This window comes from Hemitrygon akajei, chromosome 5, assembly GCF_048418815.1.
Source record: "Hemitrygon akajei chromosome 5, sHemAka1.3, whole genome shotgun sequence".
Taxonomy (NCBI): domain Eukaryota; kingdom Metazoa; phylum Chordata; class Chondrichthyes; order Myliobatiformes; family Dasyatidae; genus Hemitrygon; species Hemitrygon akajei.
Window position 1 is genome coordinate 37,235,504 of NC_133128.1, and position 26,887 is coordinate 37,262,390.

The following is a 26,887-nucleotide window of genomic DNA, read 5'->3' on the forward strand; positions in this document are numbered from 1 at the left end:
TCTCTTTTGACTCCACACATGAATTACCCTTCTGATCTTCCAGATTTTGTCCTTTGCTCTTAACACATCTGTAGAATTCCTTAGGATTCTCCTTCACCTTGTCTGTGAAGGCAACTTCATGCCTTCTTTCAGACATCCTGATTTTTTACTTAAGTGTTTTCTTGGATTTCTTATTCTCCATAAGCACCTCGTTTGTTCCTACCTGCCTATACCTGCAATGCACCTTTTTTTTTGTATAAGAACATTCGGATATGACCTATGTGGGGAGAGAGAGCGAGAGAGACTGACTGAAGCAGATCAACAGTTCACTGACGTTAATGAGAATTGTTGCAGAATTTGAAAGAAAGGGGGAAGAAAACAATAAATGCTAGGCCAACGGGACTGTAAAGTAAAACTCAGAAACTGAAAGCCAAGTGCCAACACTGTGATAACTGAATGCTAAATGAATACTACACGTCCACAGTGTGTCAAAACGGTGGTTCTCTTCCCCGGACATGGATGAGGGTAAACAGAGAGCGTAACATCGCTGGGCCAAGTCAAAAGAAAGAAGTTAAATACCACCATAATGAAACAGTGATTAGCTGGAATGTACATACTCACAAGTGCATTTGCCAACCCCAACCCCAACCCTAGTGCTCCGCCTGCCTGCAGGGGTGCAAAGACCCTGCAGTGGAATACATGGTTGTGATAGTGACAGCGAGAAGGGGAACTACTGACCTGTCAGCCTAATGTAATACCTCACATGCTCTTCATCATTTCATTTCACTGGCCCTGACCCTCTTTCTTCAATATGGACATCCAATCCCTATAGACTTCCGTTCCCCATCAGGAAGACCCTAAGGCTTTCCAAACAACAGACCTAAACAGTTCCATTTCACCATCACTATCCTCTGTTTGGTAGAACTGATTCTGACACTCAACAATTTCTCTTTGAGCTCTTCCCACATTCTCCAAGCCACCAGTATCACCATGGGCACAGGATGTCTATGATTTCATTGACTGTGTAGAAGTGTCCATGTCCCAATGTTCCTCAAAACTTATTCAACTACATTGATGCAGCTTCATGCACTCATGTCGAGTTCGCCAATTTAATCAATTTTGCGTCCAACTTCTACCCCACCCTCAAATTTACTTGGTTCATCTGTGACACATCTCTCTTCTTTCCTGATCTTTTGTTCTCCTTCTCCAGAGACAGACTATCTATGGACATCCTTTACAAATTCACGGACTCTCACAGCTATCTTGACTATACCTCTTCCCTCCCTGTCACCTGAAAAATTGCTGATCCCTTTTCTCAATAACTCTGCCTCCACCACATCTGTTCTAGAATATCAAGGAGTTGTTGTTTATCAGAAAATGGGGCTTCCCTTCCACCACTCCACTATCAACGCTGCCCTCATCCATATCTCTTTGATATCACCTGTGTCTGACTCCATCCATTCCACAACTTGTCATAACAAGGATAGGGTTTCCCTTGTCCTCACATTCAGTAACACCCCACATGCCTCTGTATCCAGCACATCATTCTCTGCAAATTCTACAATATCTAATAGAATCCTACTACCAGGCACAACTCTCTCTCCTACCCCAATACCCCCTCCCCTACTTCCCACAGAAAACACTGTCTGTATGAATTCCTTGTCTACTTGTTGCTCTCCATTGACCTCAATCCCGGCACTTATCCCTGCAACCATGACAAATGTTACACTTGCCCCTACACCTCTTCCCTCACTACCATTTAGAGCCCATCTAGGTGAGGCAACTCTTCACCTTTGAATTTGTTGTGGTCATTTATTATATCGGGTGTAACCTCCTCTACACTGGCGAGATCTAACGCAGATTGGGCGACTGCTTCAACAAGCACATTTGTTCTGTCCTCCCCAAATTCCAGTGACCACCCATTTGAACTTGACACTGCTATTTCCATTCCAGCATGTTGGCCTATGAACTCCTACCATGATGTGGCCAAACGAAGCTGCAGGAGCTACAACTCAAACTCCAGGGTAAACAACAACATCGATTTCTCAACCTTCACCATGAATCCCCGGTTTTTATTCCCCTCTTTTACTTCCCTTATTCTGGTAGCCCTTTCACCTCATCTGTTCTCCCTAATCCTCATGAACTGCCCAAGACTTCCCTCCAGTTGTCCACCCCCCCTCCCTTACTCCACTGTCCTCTCCTATCAAGCTTCTTCCTCGACCCTCTGCATCTTCCACCTATCACTGCCCAGCTTTTCACTTAATTCCCCTCACTGGTCTCACCCATCGCCTACCAGATTGTACTCCTCCCCTTCCCACTAACTTCCTAATCTGGATTCTCTCCGCTTCCTCTCCAGTCCTGATGGCTGGTCTCAGCCCATTCCTCTCCATACTGTAGATGATGCCTGACTTGCTGTGTTGCTTCCACATTTTATGTGTGCCAGTGTCACTTCATGTTTTTCAGTTACCAAGCCACACCTCCTCCTAACCCCTTTCTTTTCCCAATTTCTATCCAGGTCCACAGTAGCAAACTAGTCTCTACCACCACAGTCACCCCACTGAAAAATAATTAGCTCACTTTATCATCCCATTCCCATAGTTCTAGCAAGGAAGAAAGCCTATTGCTCTACCCACTTATGAATTGTGAGATCTTTGAAGATATAAACATATTCATAGTTAAAAACAAATCCCCACCATCATGTCCCACTGCTGTACCATTGCCTTTTGAAGACTCTCCTTTACTTTACTTTACTGTCACTAAACAATTGATACTAGAGCGTACAATCATCACAGTGATATTTGATTCTGTGCTTTGTGCTCCCTGGAGTACAAATCAAAGTAAATATAATAAAAATTTAAATTATCAATCATAATTAGAAAATAGAAAAGGGAAAGTAAGGTAGTGCAAGTCAGGTCCGGATATTTGGAAAGTACGGCCCAGATCAGGGTCAGGATCCTTTCAGCAGTCTTATCACAGTTGGAAAGAGGCTGTTCCCAAACCTGGCCATATGAATCTTCAAGCTCTTGAACCTTCTCCCGGAGGGAAGAGGGACAAAAAGTGTGTTGGCTGGGTGGGTCATGTCCTTGATTATCCTGACAGCACTGCGCCAACAGCATGCGTTGTAAAGTGAGTCCAAGGATGGAAGATTGGTTTGTGTGATGTGCTGGGCTATGTTCACGATCTTCTACAGCTTCTTCTGGTCTTGGACAGGACAACATCCATACCAGGTTGTGATGCACCCTAGAAGAATGCTTTCCACGTTGCATCTATAAAAATTAGTGAGGGTTTTAGGGGACAGGCCAAATTTTTCAGCTGCCAAATTTTTTCAGCTATATTTTTTCCTCATATATTGTGTTTGCTTTTATCCATACTACCTTGATTGATGGAAAATTAGCAGAATTACCATGGACATTCCTTTAGATGGTAACCAGATTCCAGTCCTCCAGAAGAACCTTATTTGGATCTGTGGAAAATATGGTCAAAGTTTTCTCTTTGAATGGAGTGGAATGGAAGAAAGCAGCATCCATCATCAGGTTCCTCCACCATCAAGGCTATGCACTTTTCTTATTATTACCATCGAGCAGGAGGTACAGGACCCTCGGGTCCCACACCACCAGGTTCAGAAACAGTTATTGGCCTACAATCATCAGGCTCCTGAACCACTGTGGATAACTTCATTCACCTCAATGCTGAACTGATTCGACCACCTGCAGACTCACTTTCAAGGACACTACACCTCACGTTTCAGTATTATAGTTTTTTATTTGCACAATTTGTCTTCTTTTGCCCATTGGTTGTTTTCAGTCTTTGTTTATGTATAGTTTTCCATAAATTCTAATGTATTTCTTTGTTTTCCTTTAAATGCCTGCAAGAAAATGAATCACAAGGTAGTATATGGGGGCATGCATGTACTTTGATAATAAACTTACTTTGACATCAAAGCTGTCAGGTTAAAATTGTTTGTCTTAAATTTATTGAATCATTTAAATTTCAGATTTGCTGAAAAGAAGTTTTAAACAGACCGATGGGCAAGGGAACACATCAACCTTCCAATATGAATGACCAATGTAAAATCAAAGTGCCTCTTTATTTCAATTCCAAGCAGCTCCTTTACATGTTTCTGGTATCGCTGACACTGCTTGTGGTAATTATAAACTTACAGCTCATCAAGGTGTGTAAAATGGTATTCTGAAAAATCGATCGAGTAAACTGAGCATGAAGAAACAATATTTAAAAGCTTTTCTTTTTAACACCAGATCCAAGAGGAAAGGATCAGATTGTTCATAGTTCTGTTGTAGCCATTTTGAGCAGGAGCTGTGTTTCTCCCTGTTCACCTTGGTGGTTTATGAGAGCAGGGAGAGGGCCCAGATGCTCTTTTGGAGATGTATGAGAATGTCATGTCCCTTTACCGCATTCCTTTTTAATTACATTTCAAATGTAGGCATGACACCACCACTTCAATGTCGCATTGGGATCTGGGTAGTGAGGATACGTCTTCCTGCTGAGTGTTAAAGTATTAGTGGGAAGCAGGCATTTTGATTCATGGTCCCCATGTCCTTTGGTTTAGCAACTAAGAGCAAGTGAGCTAATTTTATTGTACTAAGATTATCCAGTTTTAAATCTCTGAAATAACACAATTTCCTTCTGATATCCTCCTCTATTACATGACTTCAATGTTGAAGAACAGAGGTAGTGGTAGCTTTTCAGCACACAGATTCAGTCTGCCAGTTTGCCTTCTGTTGTCTATATTTCTGCTATTATTACTCACAGGGGTTAAGTATTTGGTGTTCTTAGATATTTCAGACTGGGAATAAGTTGCTCAAATTATTGTTCAGGAAACACTTTGAATAGTTAAGTGTACAAATGATGTAGGAAAACTAATTTTGATGAACAGCTCAGTAGATACCCTGTGATTTCTGATACTTTGACTAAATTATTTCCCACTGTGTAACCTTGACTATACTTTCAGGTCACTTGTCCAGTAACATGGTGTCATGATAAAGTCCCACCCTGTTGTTTTTTTCTTTTGCCATACAACAGAAGTTATTGGGCAGTGATCGGGTATAGAAGCACTGTGTAGATTGTTTTCTTTTCTCTCACCAACTCTGGAATTCTGTAATACCTTTACCCAGACAGGAACTCACTCTGGGGCACCTTCAGTCTGATAAATTTTCAGAAGTACCACGTTACTTGAGATGGGTGTTTCTGATGGATGCTGCAATCCTCAAAGGAAGGCACAACTTCAGTAACCCTGTTCTTCTCGGATCTCAATGTGACTTCATCGAGAAGACAGTGGGATTCATAGCTCTGGATAGACTCTCTGAATTCCCTTGTGGTTGGCAGATAAATCTTCTAGGAACATCTCAGATGCCAACATAAGATATTCAATACTGAATTATTTTTCTTTCCACAGTCAGATATACATTCACTTTCTCAATCAGACTCCCAATGGAGCAGGTATCCACCTCTAAAGAATTATTCCACAATACAGCAAGACATGGAAGTGCTGAAGCCTGATTGGACACACAAGCTGTTGCAGTATGGCTACCAGAGTCACAGCTTTACCCCTGAGGAAAGATCAGAAGGTGCAGCTGTATTGAAAATGATTGAGTGGCCAAAGCCTTCGAACTCCAGTGTGCCTTTCCGGAAAAGCAGCAACCCATCACTTACACGTTTTGTTATTTTGAATTCTGGAAAGACTTTCTATGTTGGAGATCAGTTACAGGTGATGGTGCGTATGTACGATTTTGAAGGAAATCCGAAGCAATACGGGGGTGACTATCTCCAAGCCCGGATCCACACTCCAGAGTTGAAAGCCGGTTCAGCAGGAATGGTTATAGATCACCAAAATGGAACTTATCACATCAATTTTACTTTATTCTGGCCAGGAAAAGTCCACGTGTCTGTTTCACTGGTTCATCCTAGTGAAGGGATCCAGGTACTTTGGAGACTTCGTGAAGAACAGCCATTTAGAGTGTTTTTGAAAAGTACCTTCAAATATGGGGCTATTTCAGAGACTACAATATGCAATGCATTTTTACCTCAGAGTAAACCACTTTGTAATTTTACTGACCTCAGGACTGGAGAGCCTTGGTTCTGTTACAAACCAAAAAAGCTTCTCTGCTCTTCTCGTGTCAACTATGACAGAGCAGGATATGTAAAACTGAATTTGAAGGGGGAAGATATTAAATTTTTCCAAAGGTATGCTATTTATTTCCTTTCAATTATAACTTAGTTTCTTGATTTAGCAAAACTGTAGCAAGATTGCTATGCTGACAATTTTTCTTTTTGGTCGTGTATAATCTGGATCAGTGGATAAATGTGCTGAAAATGGCAAATGTAATTTAATGCAGACAAGTACAAGTTGTTGCACTTTGGTAGGACCATCGACGGTAAGTCTTGCACAGAGAATGGTAGAGCACTGAGGTGTACAGTAGAACAAAGGGATCTGGGAATACAGGTCAATAGTTCTTTCCAAGTGCTGTCATAGGTTGATGGGGCTGTAAGGTAAACGTTTGGTACATTGGTCTTCATAAATCGTAGTATTGAGTACAAAGTATTGATGCTTTGTTAAAGTTGTATAAGATGTTGGTGAGGCCTAATTTGGAGTACATTTGCAGTTTTGGTCACCTACCTATAGGAAAGATGTAAATAAGATTGAAAGAGTACAGAGAAAATTTATAAGGATGGTGCCGAGTTTAGAGGATATGAGTTACATGGAAAGATTGAATAGCTTAGCACTTTATTTCTTGGAACGTTTGGAAATTTGATAGGGATATACAAAATTATAAGGGTGATAGTTAGGATAAATGCTAGCAGGCTTTTTTTCACTGAAGTTGGGTGGGATAATAACTAGAGATCATGGGTTAAGAGTGAAAGGTAAAAATTTAAGGGGACCTTCTCTCAGAAGGTCATGAGAATGTGGAACAAGTTGTCAGTGCAAGTATTGCATGCAAGCTCGATTTCAACGTTTGAGAGAAGCTTGGATAGATACATGGAAGGTAGAGGTATGGAGGACTGTGGTCCCAGTGCAGGTCAATGGAAGTAGACAGTTTAAATGGCTCAGCGTAGGCCAGATGGGCCAAAGGGCCTGTTTCTGTGCTGTACTTTTCTATTACTCAGACTAATTGATTCTCAAAGATTTAACCTAGATGAAAGCCTGCATCTCCAAGTCACCACCCAGCTAACAGGAGTCACCTGCTACATGTTTCCAACTCATCACCTGCAGCCTATTTAAACCCAGCTCTTATCCACAGTCCTTATTCACCCATCGAATCACCCAGTCACAACCAGCTGCTCCTAGTCACTGTAACCTTGTTGCCTTGTTGTGTTAAGTATGGGTTCTCTCTTGTTTTATGGCCCCTCATAGCTTGTTATTTTGCAGGAAAAGTTATCACCCACTGCTAGGTCATCTCTGCTGCTTTGCATTTGGGTCAAGACTCCTGTATGTTTCCTGACAGATGAGTGAACCAGTGAATGACCTACAAAGCTTGCTATCCTAAAGAAAGTAGTCTGTCGACAGGCACACATAATCCTGAAGCAGCAGGAAGCTATTAACTCTATAATTCTCCATTTCAGTACAGCAATCCCACGACACTCAACCTCCTCCCTGATTCCGGTGCCTGAACACTTCAACTCATCCCCAGTGCCAAGCCACGACTTCCTGTCCCAGCTGGCCTTGCATTTCAAGCTCCGGCCATCTCTGTATGTTACAGACTGAGCCAAGACTGCCCTTGTGTTTCTCTCATGATTAGGTAAGCTCTGACCTGCACTGCTGTGAATTGGGACAATAAAACCACGGTTTGCAATGAATGTGAAGATTTCACAATGCTGAGATGTGCTGGATTTTCAACCATCCATGAGGTACTGGTTGGACGCTTCGCATGCACCAATGCTCACGCTCAGTTCTGTGGAATTTCGGAACCTCATGGCAGAGTGCAGCTGGAATGCAGAAGCGATGCTGGTGCACTACCATCACGGCCTCTCAGAGCACTTGAAAGAAAATCTTTCTACCCAGGAAATGGCCACTAGCATCAAATGCCTCATCACTCTGCCACTTCTAATTGACAAGTGTCTTATGAAGCAACTCTGCAGATAATCAGCTAGAATCTCAGTTCCATTCCCAGAACCATTTCAGGCTGCAGGACCTTCTTTACCAATGCCTCCAGAAACCAGGTTGATCGGGAGAGCTCCCTTAAACCTTACCCCCCCCCCCCACCCAACCACCAAGAGCGTGAGCATCGGCAGAGAAACAAATTGAGCACTTACTGCGGTACTGCCAATCACCCATGCATCAAATGTCTCCTGCATCTAGGAAGATTGAACCACCAGGAAGCGACAAGGGACATTCTAAACGTTAAGCTGCCTCCAGTCCTTTGTTCCTGCACTATAGTACAAGCTCCTGCAGACATTGGAGAGCATCCTGAGTCCACCCAATACCTCCTGATTGACTGACCCAACACTCCTCTTATCTTGTGTTACCGCTGGCTCTCCACTCATAACCCTCACTTCATCTAGTCATTAGGTTTACTGCTGGGCCGGAGACCCACCTGCCTGCCACCTTAGTTGGCCTTTCCCTACAAATCCTTGGCAACTTCGGACAAGTTTTCCAGGATAACCTCCAGCAGACTGTTGGAGAAAATAGAGATATTCACCATAATTGTCAGACTTGCCTTCAATGCTATTCTTGAAAGCCCTCACAAATAGATGATAAATGAATGCAATATGTTGTATCAGAAAACTTGTTATTTCCTTTCGGGTTCTTATGACCTCCAGTGTGGGAGTTAGACCTTTATCATCTCAAACACAAGTTTCTTCACACTGTAAATCAATGCCCTCAAAGCACCTTGTGTTCTTGGACATGGCATAGGTTCAGAGCATCTCCTTGCTGCAGGCTGAGTGTGAACACACTGAACTACCCTTTGGGACTCAAACTCATGACTCATAGACATTTGTTCTTCAGATGTATCCGTAATAGTATCTAGTAAGTTGGACTTTTTCTGCTCCATCTCAATATAGGGACTCTCAACATAGAGCTGTTCTGTTGGAGAATGTTTAGCACTTGAAGCCCTTAGCACTTTGGCCATCTTGGCTGCTATTTCTTCCTGCAATTTAAGCTGCTCCATATTTCTTTAAAGCTGTTCCACCTGTTGTTCCAGAGAGTGCTTATCTCTCAATATTTGCTGTCTTGCGTATCACTCAGCTAAATCAGCCTCCATTTGAATGTGCAGAAATGTGGTGTCAGATGCATGGTAATATGCTGCACACACTTTAGGTGTGCTGAATTCAATCTTATACATGGTCACAGCCTGTCCTGAGGCTTTGTAAATATTCTCATTTCCTCCAACAAATTGACCTTCAACATCGCGAGTTTGTTTAATTTCTCTTAGTCTTGGCTTCAAGGACACTGCTTCCAGCTGGACTCATGTTGTTTTCCAAGTGTGCAAACCAAACAAAACAGCATCAAATTCAATTCAGCTTTTCAACAATGGAAGCAATTCAATTCTTCAACTTTTCAACTGAACCATGTAATCGAACTCTTCATACAAACACCACTACACAGCTTACAACTTTATTTAGTCCAACTGGACAGGCAACACTGGCCATTCAAAACAGTGTTTCAAATCCAAACACACAGCATATATCAACAAAAGTTCATTACTTGCCCTAAGCTGTTCCAGGCTGCAGTGATCTTAACTTCTTGGATACATCTGAATGCTGATGCTTATTTGGTATAACTGTTGAAAATTATTTTTCTGTTAGAAATGTATCAGAAAACCTAAACCAAAACTAAAACAAAAATAATTGCTACTTCTTCTGACCACTATGGATTTGTTATACTTGCATGACCTACTCCCAGTTACAATAGTGAAATCCTTCATTCAATCCTTAATTCGCAATTAGCAAACATAATTTTAAAAAGATGAGACTTAAGCATACCTGAGTGTAAGTTAAGCATAATTAAGCATTATTCAGCATTATCACAATGATATCGGGTGATCAGCAAAAGATATAGATCCACCAGTCCCAAGCTACAAACTGCCGCAAAACAAGCAAGGATACTGAACTTATTCACCCCACTCACATGACCAGTTACCATAATAAACATAGTAAATGTGCAACACAGAATTCAATGCAGATAGGGGATTGATATATGGCTCCTACAATGGGCACATCTTTGCCTTCTGCCACAAAGTGCCTGACCCACTTGAGTGGTCAGTCATTATTTTGATAAAGCCTCCAGTGATGTCACCTTTGAGGCATTCATTGGTAAATGCCAGACAAAATACACCCTGTAACACAGCCAGAGACCTTTAGAAAGTGCTTGACCAGTAAGTCTTGAAAATATCTAGTCAGGAAAGGGTGGAAAGCATAAACATGGATTGCACATGGAAGTGGCTGGTAGCCTCACTCAGAAGTGTTTATTAGTGTAATCTACCTAGGTCAAATTAACATTCTGCACCTAAAGTGTACCACAACCACAGTCCTTAGATCATGGGTGATACAGTTTCCGTTGCCACTAGGCAATTAAACTTTTATGATTTTAAATAGGGTGTACTAGAATTCTGAAATTCTTGAAAAGGTGCAGGGTAATAAGTTTTGTATGCTCTGACTGTAAGGGCCAGTTTTTAATATCTCAGCTCAGAACAATCATGCATGAGCATACTTCCTTCCCTAACTTCTACAGTCACTCAGATTTTTTGAACCTCACAAGGAACATGCACACACCAAATGTGACAGAGCAGAATACAAATAATCATTGTCTGAATGGATTGTACTGGTTTAAGATGGCAGAACTCCAGAGCAGGCAATGTTATTTCAGATTGTTTCTTGTAAGCTGTTTAGACTTATTTACAATCAGGCTAAAAGACAAATCAAGACTTGCAAAATGCTAGAAGAACTCAGCAGGTCAGGCAGCATCTATGGAAGTAAATAAGCAGTCGACATTTTGAGCAGAGATCCTTTAGACTTTCTCGTGTTAAGACTAAAGTTAAATTCAGAGCAAAAGCTGGCTACTCGCCCTTTGAGCCTGCTGTATATTTGAAAAAGATCACCGAAAGCCATTGATGAGAAAATCAAGATTTGAATAGCTCAGACTCAGCAGAAAGCAGCTGATTGGGCAATTGAGGTCAGGTGACCAAGCAGTTTGAAAAGCTCAAATAAATAAATAGAGGGTTACCTGAAGCAGAGTGGCCTGTGGCAAGTGGCCAATGAGTGAGTGGGCCAGTGAAGGAGTGGAGATTTGAGGCTTTGATGAGAAGAGGCAGAGGACGAGCTTGTTCCCAGTTAGTCTTTGTAATGCCCCCTGAGACGGTGATGTGCCTCTCCTGTGAGATGTGGCAGTCTTAGGGGAACTCCCCTCTCCCACAGAGTCATATCTGCCAGAAGTGCTTGCGGCTGGGTGATCTGTAAGACCGTGTGAGGAATCTGGAGCAGCAGCTGGATGACCTTCGACTCATAAGGGAGAATGAGGCAGTCATAGATGAGAGCTACAGGGAGGTAGTCACACCTAGGCTGCCGGAAGCAGGTCATTGGGTGACAGTCCGAGGGGTAAAGTGAAGGAGAGTAGACAGGTAGTGCAGAGCACCCCTGTAGCCTTTCCCCTGAATAATAAGTTTACTGTCCTGGATACTGTTGGTGAGGACAACCAACCAGGTGTGAGCCATGGTGGCAGGTCCACTGGCACTGAGTCTGACCCCAGAAGGATGGGATGGAGAAGAGGAGAGCTGTTGTCATTGGATACTCTATAGTCAGTGGAGCAGCCAGGAGATATTGTGGACGTGAGAAGGACACCCACATGGTTTGCTGCCTCCTGGGTCCCAGGGTCTGGGATGTCTCTGACCGGGTGCATGACATCCTGGTATGAGAGGGAAAGCAACCAGAAATTGTGATACATGTTGGGACCAATGACATAGGCAGGAAGAGTGATGAGGTCCTGAAGTGTGAGATTTGGGAACTAGGCAGAAGGCTGAAGAACAGGACCTCAAGGGTGGCGTTCTCAGCATTGCTGCCAGTAGCCAGTACTATGTGATAGTGATGGTATGAATTGGAGGAGATGGCAGTTGAATGCGTGGCTGAGGATTTGGTGCAGGAGGCAGGGTTTTAGATTTTTGGACCATTGGGATCTCTTCTCGGGAAGGTAGGACCTGTACAGTTTGGATGGGTTGCACCTGAACTCGAGGGGGAGCAATATCCTTGCTGGTAGATTTGCTAGCATGGTTCAGGAGGATTTAAACTAATTTGCAAGGGGAATGGGACCTGGAGCAATAGAGCAGTGAAAGACGTGCATGGAGTAAACCCAGATCTAATATAGAGAGAGGCTTTGAGGAAAGAGCAGCAGAATAAAGGGTATAAAGGTAGTAAGGTAGAAGGGCTAAAGTATGTGTACTTCAATGCAAGAAGCATCAGGAACAAAGGTGATGAACTGAGAGCTTGGATACATACATGGAATTATGATGTAGTGGCCATTACAGAGACTTGACTGGCACCAGGGCAGGAATGAATTCTCAATATTCCTGGATTTCAGTGCTTTAAAAGGGATAGAGAGGGGGGGAAAAGGGGAAGAGGGGTGGCATTACTGGTCAGGGATACTATTACAGCTGCAGCAAGGGTGGATAATGTAGCAGGATCCTCTTTTGCGTCAGTATGGGTGGAATTCAGGAACAGGAAGGGAGCAGTTACTCTACTGGGGGTATTCTATAGGCCCCTTGGTAACAGCAGAGATACCAAGGAGCAGATTGGGAGGCAGAATTTGGAAAGGTGCAAAAATAACAGGGTTGTTATCATGGGTGACTTTAACTTCCCTAATATTGATTGGCACTTGATTAGGTCCAAGGGTTCAGATGGGGCAGAGTTTGTTAAGTGTGTCCAGGATGGATTCCTGTCACAGTATGTTGACAGGCCGACTAGGGGGAATGCCATACTAGATCCAGTATTAGGTAACGAATCGGGTCAGGTCACAGATCTGTCAGTGGGTGAGCATCTGGGGGACAGTGATCACCGCTCCCTGACCTTTAGCATTATCATGGAAAAGGATAGAATCAGAGAGGACAGGAAAATTTTTAATTGGGGAAGGGCAAATTATGAGGCTATAAGGCTAGAACTTGCGGGTGTGAACTGGGATGATATTTTTGCAGGGAAATGTACTATGGACATGTGGTCGATGTTTAAGGATCTTTTGCAGGATGTTAGGGATAAATTTGTCCCGGTGAGGAAGATAAAGAATGGTAGGGTGAAGGAACCATGGGTGACAAGTGAAGTGGAAATTCTAGTCAGGTGGAAGAAGGCAGCATACATGAGGATTAGGAAGCAAGGATCAGATGGGTCTATTGAGGAATATAGGGTAGCAAGAAAGGAGCTTAAGAAGGGGCTGAGAAGAGCAAGAAGGGGACATGAGAAGGCCTTGGCTAGTAGGGTATAGGAAAACCCCAAGGTATTCTTCAAATATGTGAAGAACAAAAGAATGACAGGAGTGAAGGTAGGACCTATTAGAGATAAAAGTGGGAAGATGTGCCTGGAGGCTGTGGAAGTGAGCGAGGTTTGACTATGAAGGATGTAATCGATAAATGTACTTTTTAACTGGATTAACTTTCAGCAATTCATCCAGCTGCAAGTCTGAAGGACACCATCTGTTGCTGATTATTGTCGTCTTCAATTGTATGTAATGTTGTTTATAGAGGGAGTGAGCATGATTATACTGCATTTGTGAATTGCATACAGTAAACAGTAAGTGCAAACAGTAACAGTAATTAAAGAGAACACAAGGGAACAACAATAGAAAATGATTAAGTGAAATTGCAGGAACAAAGTTGATAAAACATCATGCAGGTAATTGTACATTGGAAATAAGTATTGAAAGAGATTACATTTATGGAATGTGGTACAATTTTAGAAATCCACAGGAAAAGCCAGACCCTTGCTTATACAGTGGATTTGGTTATATAGTTAATTTGCTGAAGTTTCATGGAAATATTTGAAAAGGTATAACTGAATAACAATTATATATTTAAAAAATATACAGAACAAATTAGAATGCTACCAACACTACTACATAATGAAACTATACTGTATCAGTTCCTAACAATTATTGACAGAGGAATTCATCCAGTTTATGCTGCTGTGTTCTTTTGATTGACCGTAAATGAACAAAATCAGCACAGATACCTAGTGTGGATAGTGGATAGTGGATTGCCTTTCTGCACCTTGGCAAGGATCTTAATTTTTTTTTAAAGGCAGAAGTATCAAAAATCACTGTTTTTAGAATTGGTATACATTGGCACAAATGCATAACATAACACAAGCATTCACAACTGATGCTATTTAAAAACTGTTCACTCTAAGCATGGTGTAACAGTGAATAAGTGCACACAACGGACACTATTTGGAAACTGTTCAGCAACAATTTCCGGTCTCAGTTAAGTGGCAGAGTGTCCCAAGTAAACAAAGGGAATCCCAGCTACTTTCTTGGTTAATTTTTGTTCTTTAAGAGCTGTCCCAAATAAGGGGCTGCCCCATTCAACTGTCAGCCCATTAACTGGACTTAGAATCTAAAAGTGGCAGGTCACGTTGAGAAAAATGTTCAATGGACAAAGATAATCCTAGGCATAAAAATAAAAGAAGTTCAACTAATATTTTCATAAATTATGATTTTGGCCTCAACTGAAGAACCAAGTCCAATTCTGAACTCAAGGGTTTGCAGCTTCAAAGCCATGTGAGCCACATTATGTAAACAGAGAGACAGTGACAGGAGAGAGTGCAGCTAGGAATTAATAGAGATGATAGAAAAATAAGCATTTTACAGATTTAATGAGAAGAAAAGTTTACCTTTGTTGAGGAATTGGCAATGGAATGTGAAGGTTCAAAACAACTGGCAAAAAGGCCACAAATACATTGAGAAAAATATTTACTTGCAGAATGGCTTTAATGCACTGCCTAAAAGAATAATGGTACAAAAATGTCAAAAAGAATTTGGATATACAGTATCATTAAAGTGAGAATATTGCTGGGCTGGTGGCTAAAGCATAGATAGGGAATTTACTGAATAAGTCTTTCAAGTAGCCCGTATAGATATAGCTTGTTTTGATAACAGTAGTACTGAGGTTGGGGATGGCATTAAACTGGAAATTAGAAATGCATGCAATAAAGGAACAGTAGTTATAATGGGTAACTTCAATCTACACATAGATTGGATGAACCAAATTGGTAAGGGTGCTGAGGAAGAGAATTTCTTGGAATGTATACGGGATGATTTTCTGAACCAACATGTCAAGGATCCAACTAGAGAGCTGGTCATTCTAGATTGGGTATTGAGCAATGAGGAAGGATTAGTTAGCAATCTTGTTAGCAACCTTGGGTAAGAGTGACCATAATATGGTGGAATTCTTCATTAAGATGGTGAGTGACATAGTTAATTCAGAAACAAAGGTTCTGAACTTAAAGAAGTGTAACTTTAAAGGTATGAGACCTTTAAAGGATTGAGGTATGAGGTATTAGCTAAGATAGACTGGCAAACGATACTTAAAGGGTTGATGGTCGATATGCAATGGCAAGCATTTAAAGATCACATGGATGAACTACAACAAATGTTCATCCCATTTGGCAAAAGAATAAACCAGGGAAGGTAGTGCACCTGTGGCTGACATTGAAAATTAAGGATAGTATCAAGTCCAAGGAAAAAACATACAAATTAGCTAGAAAATGTGGCACACCTGAGGACTGGGAGAAATTCAGAGTCCAGCAGAGGAGGACAAAGGGCTTAATCAGGAAAGGGAAAAAAGACTATGAGAGAAAGCTGGCAGGGAACATAAAAACTGACTGTAAAAGCTTTTATAGATATGTGAAAAGAAAAAGATTGGTTAAGACAAATGTAGGTCCCTTACAGTCAGAAACAGGTGAATTGATCATGGGGAACAAGGACATGGCAGACCAAATGAATAACTACTTTGGTTCTGTCTTCACTAAGGAGGACATAAATAATCTTCCGGAAATAGTAGGGGACCAAAGGTCTAGTGAGATGGAGGAAATGAGAGAAATACATGTTAGAAGGGAAGTGGTGTTAGGTAAATTGAAGGGATTAGAGGCAGATAAATCCCCAGGGCCAGATGGTCTGCATCCCAGAATGCTTAAGGAAGTAGCCCAAGAAATAGTGGATGCATTAATGATAATTCTTCAAAACTCCTTAGATTCTGGATTAGTTCCTGAGAATCGGAGGGTGGCTAATGTAACCCCACTTTTTTAAAAAATGTGGGAGAAAGAAACCAGGGAATTATAGACCGATTAGCCTGACATCGGTGGTGGGGAAAATGCTAGAGTCGGTTGTCAAAGATGAGATAACAGCACATTTGGAAAGAGGTGAAATCATCGGACAAAGACGCATGGATTTGTGAAAGGAAAATCTTGTCTGACGATTCTTATAGAATTTTTTGAGGATGTAGCTATTAGAGTGGATAGGGAAGAACCAGTTGATGTGGTATATTTAGATTTTCAAAAGGCTTTTGACAAGGTCCCATACAGGAGATTAGTGTGCAAACTTAACGCACACGCTATTGGGGGAATGGTATTCATGTGGATAGAGAATTGGTTGGCAAACAGGAAGCAAAGGGTGGGAGTAAACTGGACCTTTTCAGATTGGCAGGCGGTGACTAGAGGGGTACCGCAAGGCTCAGTGCTGGGACCTCAGTTGTTTACAATATATATTAATGATTTAGATGAGGGAATTAAATGCAGCATCTCCAAGTTTGCGGATGACACGAAGCTGGGTGGCAGTGTTAGCTGTGTGGAGGATGCTAAGAGGATGCAGGGTGACTTGGATAGGTTAGGTGAGTGGGAAAATTCATGGCAGATGCAATTTAATGTGGATAAATGTGAGGTTATCCACTTCGGTTGCAAGAACAGGAAAACAGATTGTTATCTGAATCGTGGCCGATTAGGAAAAGGGGAGGTGCAACGAGACCTGGGTGTCATTGTACACCAGTCATTGAAAGTGGGCATGCAGGTACAGCAGGCGGTGAAAAAGGCAAATGGTATGTTGGCATTCATAGCAAGAGCATTCAAGTACAGGAGCAGGGAGGTTCTACTGCAGTTGTACAAGGCCTTGTTGAGACCACAGCTGGAGTATTGTCTGCAGTTTTGGTCCCCTAATCTGAGCAAACACATTCTTGCCATAGAGGGAGTACAAAGAAGGTTCACCAGATTGATTCCTGGGATGGCAGGACTTTCATATGAAGAAAGATTGGATCGACTAGGCTTATACTCACTGGAATTTAGAAGATTGAGGGGGGATCTTATAGAAACATATAAAATTGTAAAGGGATTGGACAGGCTAGATGCAGGAAGATTGTTTCCCATGTTGGGGGAGTCCAGAATCAGGGGTCACAGTTTAAGTTTAAAGGGGAAGCCTTTTAGGACCGAGATGAGGAAAAACTTCTTCACACAGAGAGTGGTGAATCTGTGGCATTCTCTGCCACAGGAAACAGTTGAGGCCAGTTCATTGGCTACATTTAAGAGGGGGTTAGATATGGCCCTTGTGGCGAAAGGGATCGGGGGTATGGAGAGAAAGCAGGTACAGGGTTCTGAGTTGGATGATCAGACATGATCATACTGAATGGTGGTGCAGGCTCAAAGGGCTGAATGGCCTACTCCTGCACCTATTTTCTATGTTTCTATGATAACAAGAACCCACACCTGTGGCATTCTAGTGTGAAGACATTTTGTAACTGCACTGGGTTCATGGTGAAAACTCGCTTGCCTAAAGATTGGAACTCACCATCTTTCGATGTGCTGAATTTGTGCCATCTACAATATTGACATTTACCTGGATCTCCTGATAAGTTCATGAAATTGGACAATTGCTGTTAAAAGCAACAGAATGTGAACCATGAGACCTGTGTTGTTCGTTATGGGGGATGTACAAGAAACCCTCAGCTACCTTGTTAGTGTCACTGCAGCTCAAAGTAAGAGAATAGTCGAACATGTTTTTGAGCTATATCTAGTAAGCATTCTCTTTACATATTGATGCAATGACTTATTCTATGAAATATTTCCATTTACAGTAAAGTCAATCTCAAGAAGCCTTTACTTCCCAGTACCAGAGATTATGTAACTGTAAAACCTTCACCTCAGGCACGTAAGATTATTTTTATTCATTACTATTAAGTTAATAGTTTGGTAAGAAGTACAAGTCCTCAGCCATTCCAAACAAAATATAAATATCCATGTAGTTATTTCCTGAATTCTATTAGCATTTTATGTTCAGCTTGATTAAAGCATTTACAAATTATCCAGCCAAATATATTCATGAATTCACATAGGATTTAAACTGAGGCAAAATTTCCATTCTATACAAACCATTCAGTGACATGAATTATATTAAAGACATGGTTATTAGGGTGTATTTTAAGAATTTTAATTAGTATTATTTATGATGGATTGGTTTGATTTCTCATTGGACTCCAGGATGTAACATTATGCTCTGTGTATTTAGAGCCAGATTTCCCCAACCTTTGTTGCAGCTACAAAGAGGGTGAGAGATGGATGGATGTAGACCATCTCTGTGCTCTACAGCAAGCTTGAATGTCACTTCTAGTGACTCGACCTGATCACTTTGACAAAATCAAGCATTCTGCAAATCCAAATATTGAATTCAAGAGAAAGGAAATATCAGTTTGGAGGCTACCCAGACAGAATATGAGGAAATGCTCCTGCACCCTGTGTTGGGTTCCTCATGGCAGTCATGTCAGAATGGGAACGGGAGTCCAAACTGAAGTGGATGGCTGCCTTTTGTGGTGGACAGAGCAAAGAGATGTAATGGTCCCCCAATTTATGTCGGGTCTCACCGACATAGAGGAGGCTGCACCAGGAGCACCTGTTACCATAGATAACCCCTGACATTAGAAACATAGAAACATAGAAATCCTACAGCACAATACAGGCCTTCAGCCCACAAAGTTGTGCCAAACATGTCGCTACCTCAGAAATTACTAGGCTTACATATAGCCCTCTGTTTTACTAAGCTCCATGTATCTATCTAAGAGCCTCTTAAAAGACCTTATCATATCTGCCTCCACCACCATTGCCTGCAGCGCATTCCACGCACTCACCACTCTCTGAGTAAAAAACTTACCCCTGACATTTCCTCTGTACCTACTCCGCAGCACCTTAAACCTGTGTCCTCTAGTGGCAACCATTTCAGTCCTGGGAAAAAGCCTCTGACTATCCATACGTTCAATGCCTCTCACCATCTTGTACAACTCTATCAGGTCACCTCTCATCCTCCGTCACTCTAGGGAGAAAAGGCTGAGTTCACTCAACCTATTCTCATAAGGCATGCTCCACAATCCAGGCAACATCCTTGTAAATCTCCTCTGCACCCTTTCTATAGCATCCACATCCTTCCTGTAGTGAGGCAACCAGAACTGAGCACAGTACTCCAAGTGGGGTCTGACCAGGGTCCTATATAGCTGCAACATTACCTCTCAGCTCCTAAACTCAGTCCCACGATTGATGAAGGCCAATGCACCATACGCCTTCTTAACCACAGATTCAACCTGCACAGCTGCTTTGAGCGTTCTATGGACTGCCAGAACCTCCACACTGCCAAGAGTCTTACCATTAATACTATATTCTGTCATCATATTTGGCCTACCAAAATGAACCACTTCACACTTATATGGGTTGAACTCCATCTGCCACTTCTCAGCCCAGTTTTGCATCCTATCATTGTCCAGCTGTAACCTCTGACAGCCCTCCACACTATCCACAATACCATCAACTTTTGTGTCATCAGCAAACTTACTAACCCATCCCTCCACTTCCTCATCCAGGTCATTTATAAAAATCAGAAAGAGTAAGGGTCTCAGAACAGATCCCTGAGGCACTCCATTGATGACTGACCGCCATGCAGAATATGACCCGTCTACAACCACTCTTTGCCTTCTGTGGGCAAGCCAGTTCTGGATCCACAAATCAATGTCCCCTTAGATCCCATGCCTCCTTACTTTCTCAATAAGCCTTGCATGGGGTACCTTATCAAATGCCTTGCTGAAATCCATATACACTACATCTACTGCTCTTCCTTCATTAATATGCTTAGTCACATCCTCAAAAAATTCAATCAGGCTTGTAAGGCATGACCTGCCCTTGACAAAGCTATGATGACTACTCCTAATCATATTATACCACTCCAAATGTTCATAAATCATGTCTCTCAGGATGTTCTCCATCAACTCACCAACCACTGAGATAAGACTCACTGGTCTATAATTTCCTGCGCTATCTCTACTCCCTTTCTTGAATAAAGGAACAACATCCACAACCCTCCAATCCTCTGGAACCTCTCCTGTCCCCATTGATGATGCAAAGATCATCACCTGAGGCTCAGAAATCTCCTCCTTCGCCTCCCACAGTAGGCCTGGGGTATATTTTGCCCAGTCCCGGCGACTTATCCAACTTGCTGCTTTTTAAAACCTCCAGCGCATCCTCTTTCTTAATACCTACGTGCTCAAGCTTTTCGGTCTGCTGCAAGTCATCACTACAATCACTAAGATCCTTTTCCATAGTGAATCCTGAAGTAAAGTATTCATTATGTACCTCTGCTGTTTCCTCTGGTTCCATACACACTTTCCCACTGTCACAATTGATAGGTCCTATTCTCTCACATTTATCTTCTTGCTCTTCACATACTAGTAGAATGCCTTGGGGGACATTCTTGAAGGGTGAAGTGTCATCTCACCTGGATGGATTCTTTAGAGTCTTGGTGGTGAGGGAAGAGGTACAGGGCAGGTTTGATATTTGTCATGTAAGCACCAGAAGAGGGATGTGTGGGGAGGGGGTTGAGTGAACAAGGAACTCATACAGAGAGCAATCACTGCAGAAAGTGGGCAGGGATGGAGGGAGAGTTGTGCATGATGGAGGACCTGTTGGAGATGTCAGAAGTTACAGAGAATGGTGTTCTGGATACAGAGGCTCATGGGGTGTTAGGCAGGGACAAGGGGATCCCTATCTCTGTTATGACGAGCCGGAAGAAGTAAGAGCAGATGTGTGGAAATGGGAGAATGTGTGAATGTAGCATTGATAGTGGTGGAAGGGAAGACCATTTTCTGAAAAACAGGCAAATCTTGATGTCCTAGAATGGAAAGCCTCATCTGAGAGCAGATGTGGAGGAGTCAGAGGAACTGAGAGAAAAGAACAGTATTTTTACAAGTAATAGGGTGGAAAGAGGTACAGTCAAGATAAATGTGAGTGTCAGTGATTTGTATAATAGATAATTTGTCTCCAGAAATGGAAACTGAGAGATCAAAAAAGAGGGAAGAGGAGTCAGAGATGGACATTTAAAGGCAGTGTGGATGTTGGAGGCAAATTTGATGAAATTGATTAGATCAGCACCAATGCAGTCATCAATGTAGTACAGATTGAGTTAGGGAACATTGCTGGTGTAGACTTGGAACATGGACTGGTCCAGGTAGCTGACAAAAAGGCAGGCATAGCTGGCTTAGAGAAAGTGAGAGGAGCCAAAAGAGAGATTGTTGAGGGTAAGTGCCAGTTCCTCCAAATGGAGGAGCGCGGTGGTGGAGGGAAACTGATTAGGTCTGTTTTTCAGAAGGAAGCAGTGAGCTTAAGGGCCTTCCTAATAGGGAATGGAAGTGAATGGGGACTGGACGGCTTTTGTGAAAATAATATGGTCAGGGACATGGAACTGATCAAGATCATGTGAAGAGTCTCAGATGTAGGTGGGAGGGACTGAACCAAGGGAAACAAAATGGAATCAATGTATGTGGACACAAGTTCAATGGGGTTGGAGTAGACAAAGTCAAAGGGCTTATCAGGGCAGTTAGGTTTGTGAATCTTGAATAGGAGGTAGACATGGGCAATGTGGGATATGGGAGCTATGATGGCAGTAGATGGGAGATCTCCAGTGGTGAGGGGAGAGTGAAGGGCAGTACATTCAGAGTGGATGAGGTTTGAGTAGGTGAATGGAGTTGTAAAGACAAGACGAATAATGTCACGTACACAGTTAGAGATGGAAATCAAGTGTGCCTAAGGCCAAAGTGGAATGTCTAAGAGGAGGAAGTGGGTTGAAGAAGGAGAAAGGGGTGGGGAATCCTTGCCCAAGAAGTAGGCCCAGAGATGTAAGTGATGGAAGAAGAGCTTGGTGTCATCACCAGGTCTTCACCAACATCTCAAGTGAAAGGTGGGTGAGCAATAAATACTACCCGCACAGAGAATCCCACCACCAGTAAATGAATAAAACCAAACTTCGTGGTAATTGCTAAATAAACTTCTTGGAAGATGTCGCTGCCATTGAAACTGTGACTAACCAATTATGGTTGCATTACTAGTCCAATGTATATTACACCACAATGTCTGTACTTCTGTTCACTTTATTCTTAGCTGCAGTTCCTGGTGAATGTGTCCGGGGAAAACCAATGATATCACCATCTGGCTTTTATTACAAGAACCTGTGGATGTCATCAAGCTGTAAAATCCGTCGTTTTGACACTGCTGTAAACATTACGGACTGTCTCCGAGGGAAGAAGATGTATCTGATTGGAGATTCCACAATGCACCAATGGTTTACGTACTTGATTCGATCTCTTCCAGGTTAATCTGTCTATCTTATTTTGGTGGATAGTACATTAAATTCATATGTTATATTTGAGATTGGTCTCTGATATGGCAGATTATATAGGAAATGCTAGAGATACAGGCCATTCAGCCCATCAGTCCACTGTGGTGATAATACTCATACTTGTGTCCTCTCACAAAAATCCATCAGCAGAAACTTCTGCACCCTTCACCCTCATTTGTTTGTCCAGTCCCTCATTCAACACATCTTCTACCTTTTTGAATCACTCCCTATTCTAATTTTTCACAACTCTGTTGGCAAAGAAGCTCCTTCTGAATTTCCTTTGAAATATCATGTGACAATCTGAGCAGAGTCTCAGAGAGGCAGCCCTTAAGGTCCTCCAGCACCCAGGGCATGACCTTTTCCTCACTGCTACCATCAGGAAGCGGGTGCAGAAGCCTGAAGGCACACACTCAGCTATTCAGGAACAGCTTCTTTCCTTCTGCCACCCAATTCTGAAATGGACATTGAACCCTTGAACACTACCTCACTTTTTTAAAATATGTTATTTCTGTTTTTTGTGATAAGTAGGTGAGAAAGGGTATAGGGCCAGAGTGGGGAAAAGAAGAAGAGGGGAGGAGGAGGAATTATTTTTAACCAGAAAGAGATATCAATATTCATGCCATCAGGTTGGAGGCTACCCAAATGGAATGTAAGATGTTGCTCCTCCATTCTGAGAATGGCCTCATCTTGGCAACGTGTCCAAATGGGAATGGGAATCAAATTAAAAAGTTTGGCCACTGTAAGTTCCACTTTTGGCGGATGGAGTGGAGATGCTCGACAATGTGTCCCTAGTTTACGACTGATCTCACCAATGTAGAGGGGATCAAACTGGGAGCATTACACACAATAGACAACCACAGTAGATTTGAAAGTGAAGTGTTGCCTCACCTGCAAGGACTGTTTGAGGTGCCAAATGGAGGAGAGGGAGGAGGTGAGTGGGCAGGTGTAGCACTTAGGCTGCTTACAGGGATAATTTACAAGAGGGTTGTTAGTGGGGAGAGATGAATGGACAAGGGGACCTTGGAGGGAGTGATCCCTGAGGAAAGTAGTGCAGAGGGGGGTGGGGAAGAGGTAAAGATATATTTAGTAGTAGGATCCATTTAGAGATGCCAGAAGTTGTGGAGGATGATGTGTTGAATGTGAAGCCTCATGGGGTGTTAGGTAAAGGCAAGAGGAATTCTATCACTGGTAAGGCAGTGGGAAGATGGAGGCAGTGCAGATGTTTGGAAAATGGAGGAGATGTAGGTGAGGGCAACATCAATAGTGGAGGAAGGGAAGCCTCATTCTTTGAAGAAGGCGAACATCTCTGCTGTCCTGGAGAGAAAAGGTGCATCCTGGGAACAGATGTGGTGGAGGCAAAGGAATTAAGAAAAGGGCATAGCACTTTTTTTTTACAAGAGATAGGGTGGGAAGAGGTATGGTGAAGACTGCTGTTGTATTTGGTAGGTTGATAAAAGATGTCACTTCATAGTTTGTCTCCAGAAATGGAGACAAAGAGATTGAGGAAGGGGAGGGAGCTGTCATTATTGTATGTCTCTTACTACCAAAGGCAAGGATCCTATGCCAGGTTAGTATCTCTTAGCTCCTTAATTACATTGACAAGGTGTTAAGTCATTTATTCTATTTGGTGCTGTAAGCCTGAAAATCAAGTGTGTTGTCCATTTACATGTGTATACATTTTACTAAATGATGGCCAGCAAGTTACATTTATTTTATTCCTTTTAGGTCTGAAAGTATTTGACCTTGGCTCTTCTGGAAATGCTGGCCCTCTCCTTGCCGTAGACAAGGAGCACAACATCATGGTGGAATTTCGTGTCCATGGACCCCCAATCCAATTCTACAATATTTGGAGCCAGCTATTGCAGTACACTTCAAATAAAATAGATGAAGTTAGAGGAGGGAAAGATACAGTCATAGCAATTACCTTATGTGTCCATTTTGCCTCTTATCCAATAGAAGTGTACATTCGGAGGCTGCAGTACATCCGGAGGTCAATCCTACAGCTTTTGGGCAGGAGTCCGGATACAGTAGTGGTAATAAAGACGGCTAATGTACGGGCCCTTACACCATCCCTCAGTCTACGCCAGAGTGATTGGTTTTCCTATCAGCTTGATTCAGTACTGAGGAGGATATTTGCAGGCATGAATGTAGCATTTGTAGATGCGTGGGAAATGACCATAGCCCACTACCTGCCCCATAACATACACCCTCCACAAATTATTATAAAGAATGAAATGGATGTATTTCTTTCATATGTGTGCCCTTCTGAAAAAGGTTGATGGACATTTGAAGAATATATCAATGTTTGCTTTAAGATTAATCATCTTTGAATTTTCCACAGATAGGGAGTATGTACTGGATACAATCAAACTGTTTTGGAATGTGTAAATAATCCTATGTTCTTTTTTGTTCCAGTATTAGTGGGAATTCTGTATGTAACTCAATACATTATGCAGGCATTGTTTCCATTGACTATCCACTTATCATCAAATAAAAATGGTTTGCTGTGCATTCCCAACATTTTCTGTTTTAATTTCAGATTTCTGACTCAGCAATTATTTGGTTTTCACACGTTCTAATGAACTAGTTTGCTAGTGCTACTAGGGAGGATTCAGAGTAGATTGACAGAGTGGTGGAAACCAGAGTAGCAGGACAGAAGGATTGAAAGGAAGAGAGATGGCTAGACATGCAAGATCAGACAGGAACAAGGTTATAGACTCAATAGGACAGACTGATTGAAATGTGTGTGTTTTAATGCTAAGAGTATTATGACTGAGGGTGATGAACTTAGAGTTTAGATCAGTATATGGAACTATTTTGTTTTAGCCATTAAAGAAACTTAGTTGAGTGAGGGATAAGAATGGATATGTAAAGTTCCAGTCTTTTGATGTTTTATAAAAGAAGATAAAAGCAGATGGGTGAGGTGACAGTTGTGCAATTAATGAGGGACAATATCACAGCTGCACTCGTACCGGAGGGCTCATCCACTGAGTCTAAATGAACAGAATAAGAAAGATGCAATCACACTACTAGATTATATTACCTACCTTCGAATAGTCATCAGGACATTGAGGATCAAATATGCAGGCAGATTAGGGAAAGATGTGAAACAACAGGGTTGTTGTAGTGTGCGACCTCATATAGGCTGGTATATCTTTAGTGTAAGAGGTTTAGACAGGGCTGAATGTATTAGGTGCATCCAGGAAGGCCCAACAAGAGAAGAGGTCAAAGCAGATCTGGTGTTGGATCATAGAAGCGACAGGGTGAAGCATGGATCATCGAAGCCTGACGAGGTGAGCGACCTTAAGTGGGAGAGCAGTTACCAGTTACAAAACTCCTTAAGCTTTAAGATAGCATAGATAAGTACAGACGTTGTGAGACTAGGGAGTTAATTGGAGCAGGGGAAAATTACAAGGGGATTAGGCAGGAACTAAGGAGTTAATTGGGAACAGCTGTTTTTGGGAAAGTTCCCATCTGACATGTGCAGAGTGTTTAAAGACCACCTGTACAGAGTACAGGACAAGTGCATATGTTCCAGTAAGAAGGATGGCAAGGTAAGGGAACCTTGGATCTTGAAAGAGGTGTTGAATTTAGTTAAGTAGAAAAAGGAAATGTTTAAGGCTTAGGAAGCTAAAATCAAATGGTACCCTTGAGAATTATAAAGAAGCCAGAAGAGAACTAAAGAAGGGAATTAGGAGAGCCAGGAGGGGCCATGAAAAGCACTAGGCAAGTAGGTTTAAAGAGAATTCCAGGGCATTTTATGCATTCTGTACAATCAAGAGCAAGAGGATATCTAAGAAGCAGGCAGGACCACTCAAGGATAAAGGTTGGAACATATTCTTGGAGGCACAGCATATGTGTGATCTCCTATTTTCCATCAGGATGTGGAGGATTGGGAGATCAATGTAGCATGTGTTTACTTTCTAGAACTTTGAGATGAAGGAGGTAGTTCTGGGTCTTGTAAAGAAAATCAAGATGGATAATCATCCCAGGTTTGTTAGGATATAGAAACATAGAAAACCTACAGCACAATACAGGCCCTTCAGCCCACAAAGCTGTGCTGTATATGTCCTTACCCTAGAACTACGTAGGCTTATCTATAGCCCTCTATTTTTCTAAGCTCCATGTACCCATCCAGGAGTCTCTTAAAAGACCCTATCATTTCCGCCTCCACCACTGCCACCAGCAGCCCATTCCATGCACTTACCACTCTCTGTGTAGAAAACTTACACCTGACATCTCCTCTGTACCTACTTCCAAGCACCTTAAAAAATGCCCTTTCAT

At 42.2% G+C, this 26,887-nt stretch overlaps 1 protein-coding gene across 1 annotated transcript; it reads left to right on the top strand.

Moving 5' to 3' along the window:
• The first annotated feature begins 3,976 nt into the window (after positions 1-3,976).
• On the top strand, positions 3,977-25,087 carry LOC140727292 (NXPE family member 3-like). Its single transcript, XM_073044552.1, has 5 exons — positions 3,977-4,150; positions 5,393-6,180; positions 18,030-18,103; positions 22,366-22,575; positions 24,329-25,087. The coding sequence occupies exons 1-5, from the start codon at positions 4,004-4,006 to the stop codon at positions 24,880-24,882; spliced, it is 1,773 nt and encodes a 590-aa protein (XP_072900653.1). The 5' UTR covers positions 3,977-4,003; the 3' UTR covers positions 24,883-25,087.
• Positions 25,088-26,887: the final 1,800 nt, after the last annotated feature.

Excerpts from the sequence above, each read along its gene's own strand:
- LOC140727292 (XM_073044552.1), top strand. The coding sequence starts at position 4,004 with ATGGGCAAGGGAACACATCAACCTTCCAATATGAATGACCAATGTAAA. Across the intron at positions 6,181-18,029 it reads GATATTAAATTTTTCCAAAG|TAAAGTCAATCTCAAGAAGC; the intron begins GTATGCTATTTA and ends TTCCATTTACAG. Across the intron at positions 18,104-22,365 it reads AAAACCTTCACCTCAGGCAC|CTGCAGTTCCTGGTGAATGT; the intron begins GTAAGATTATTT and ends CTTTATTCTTAG.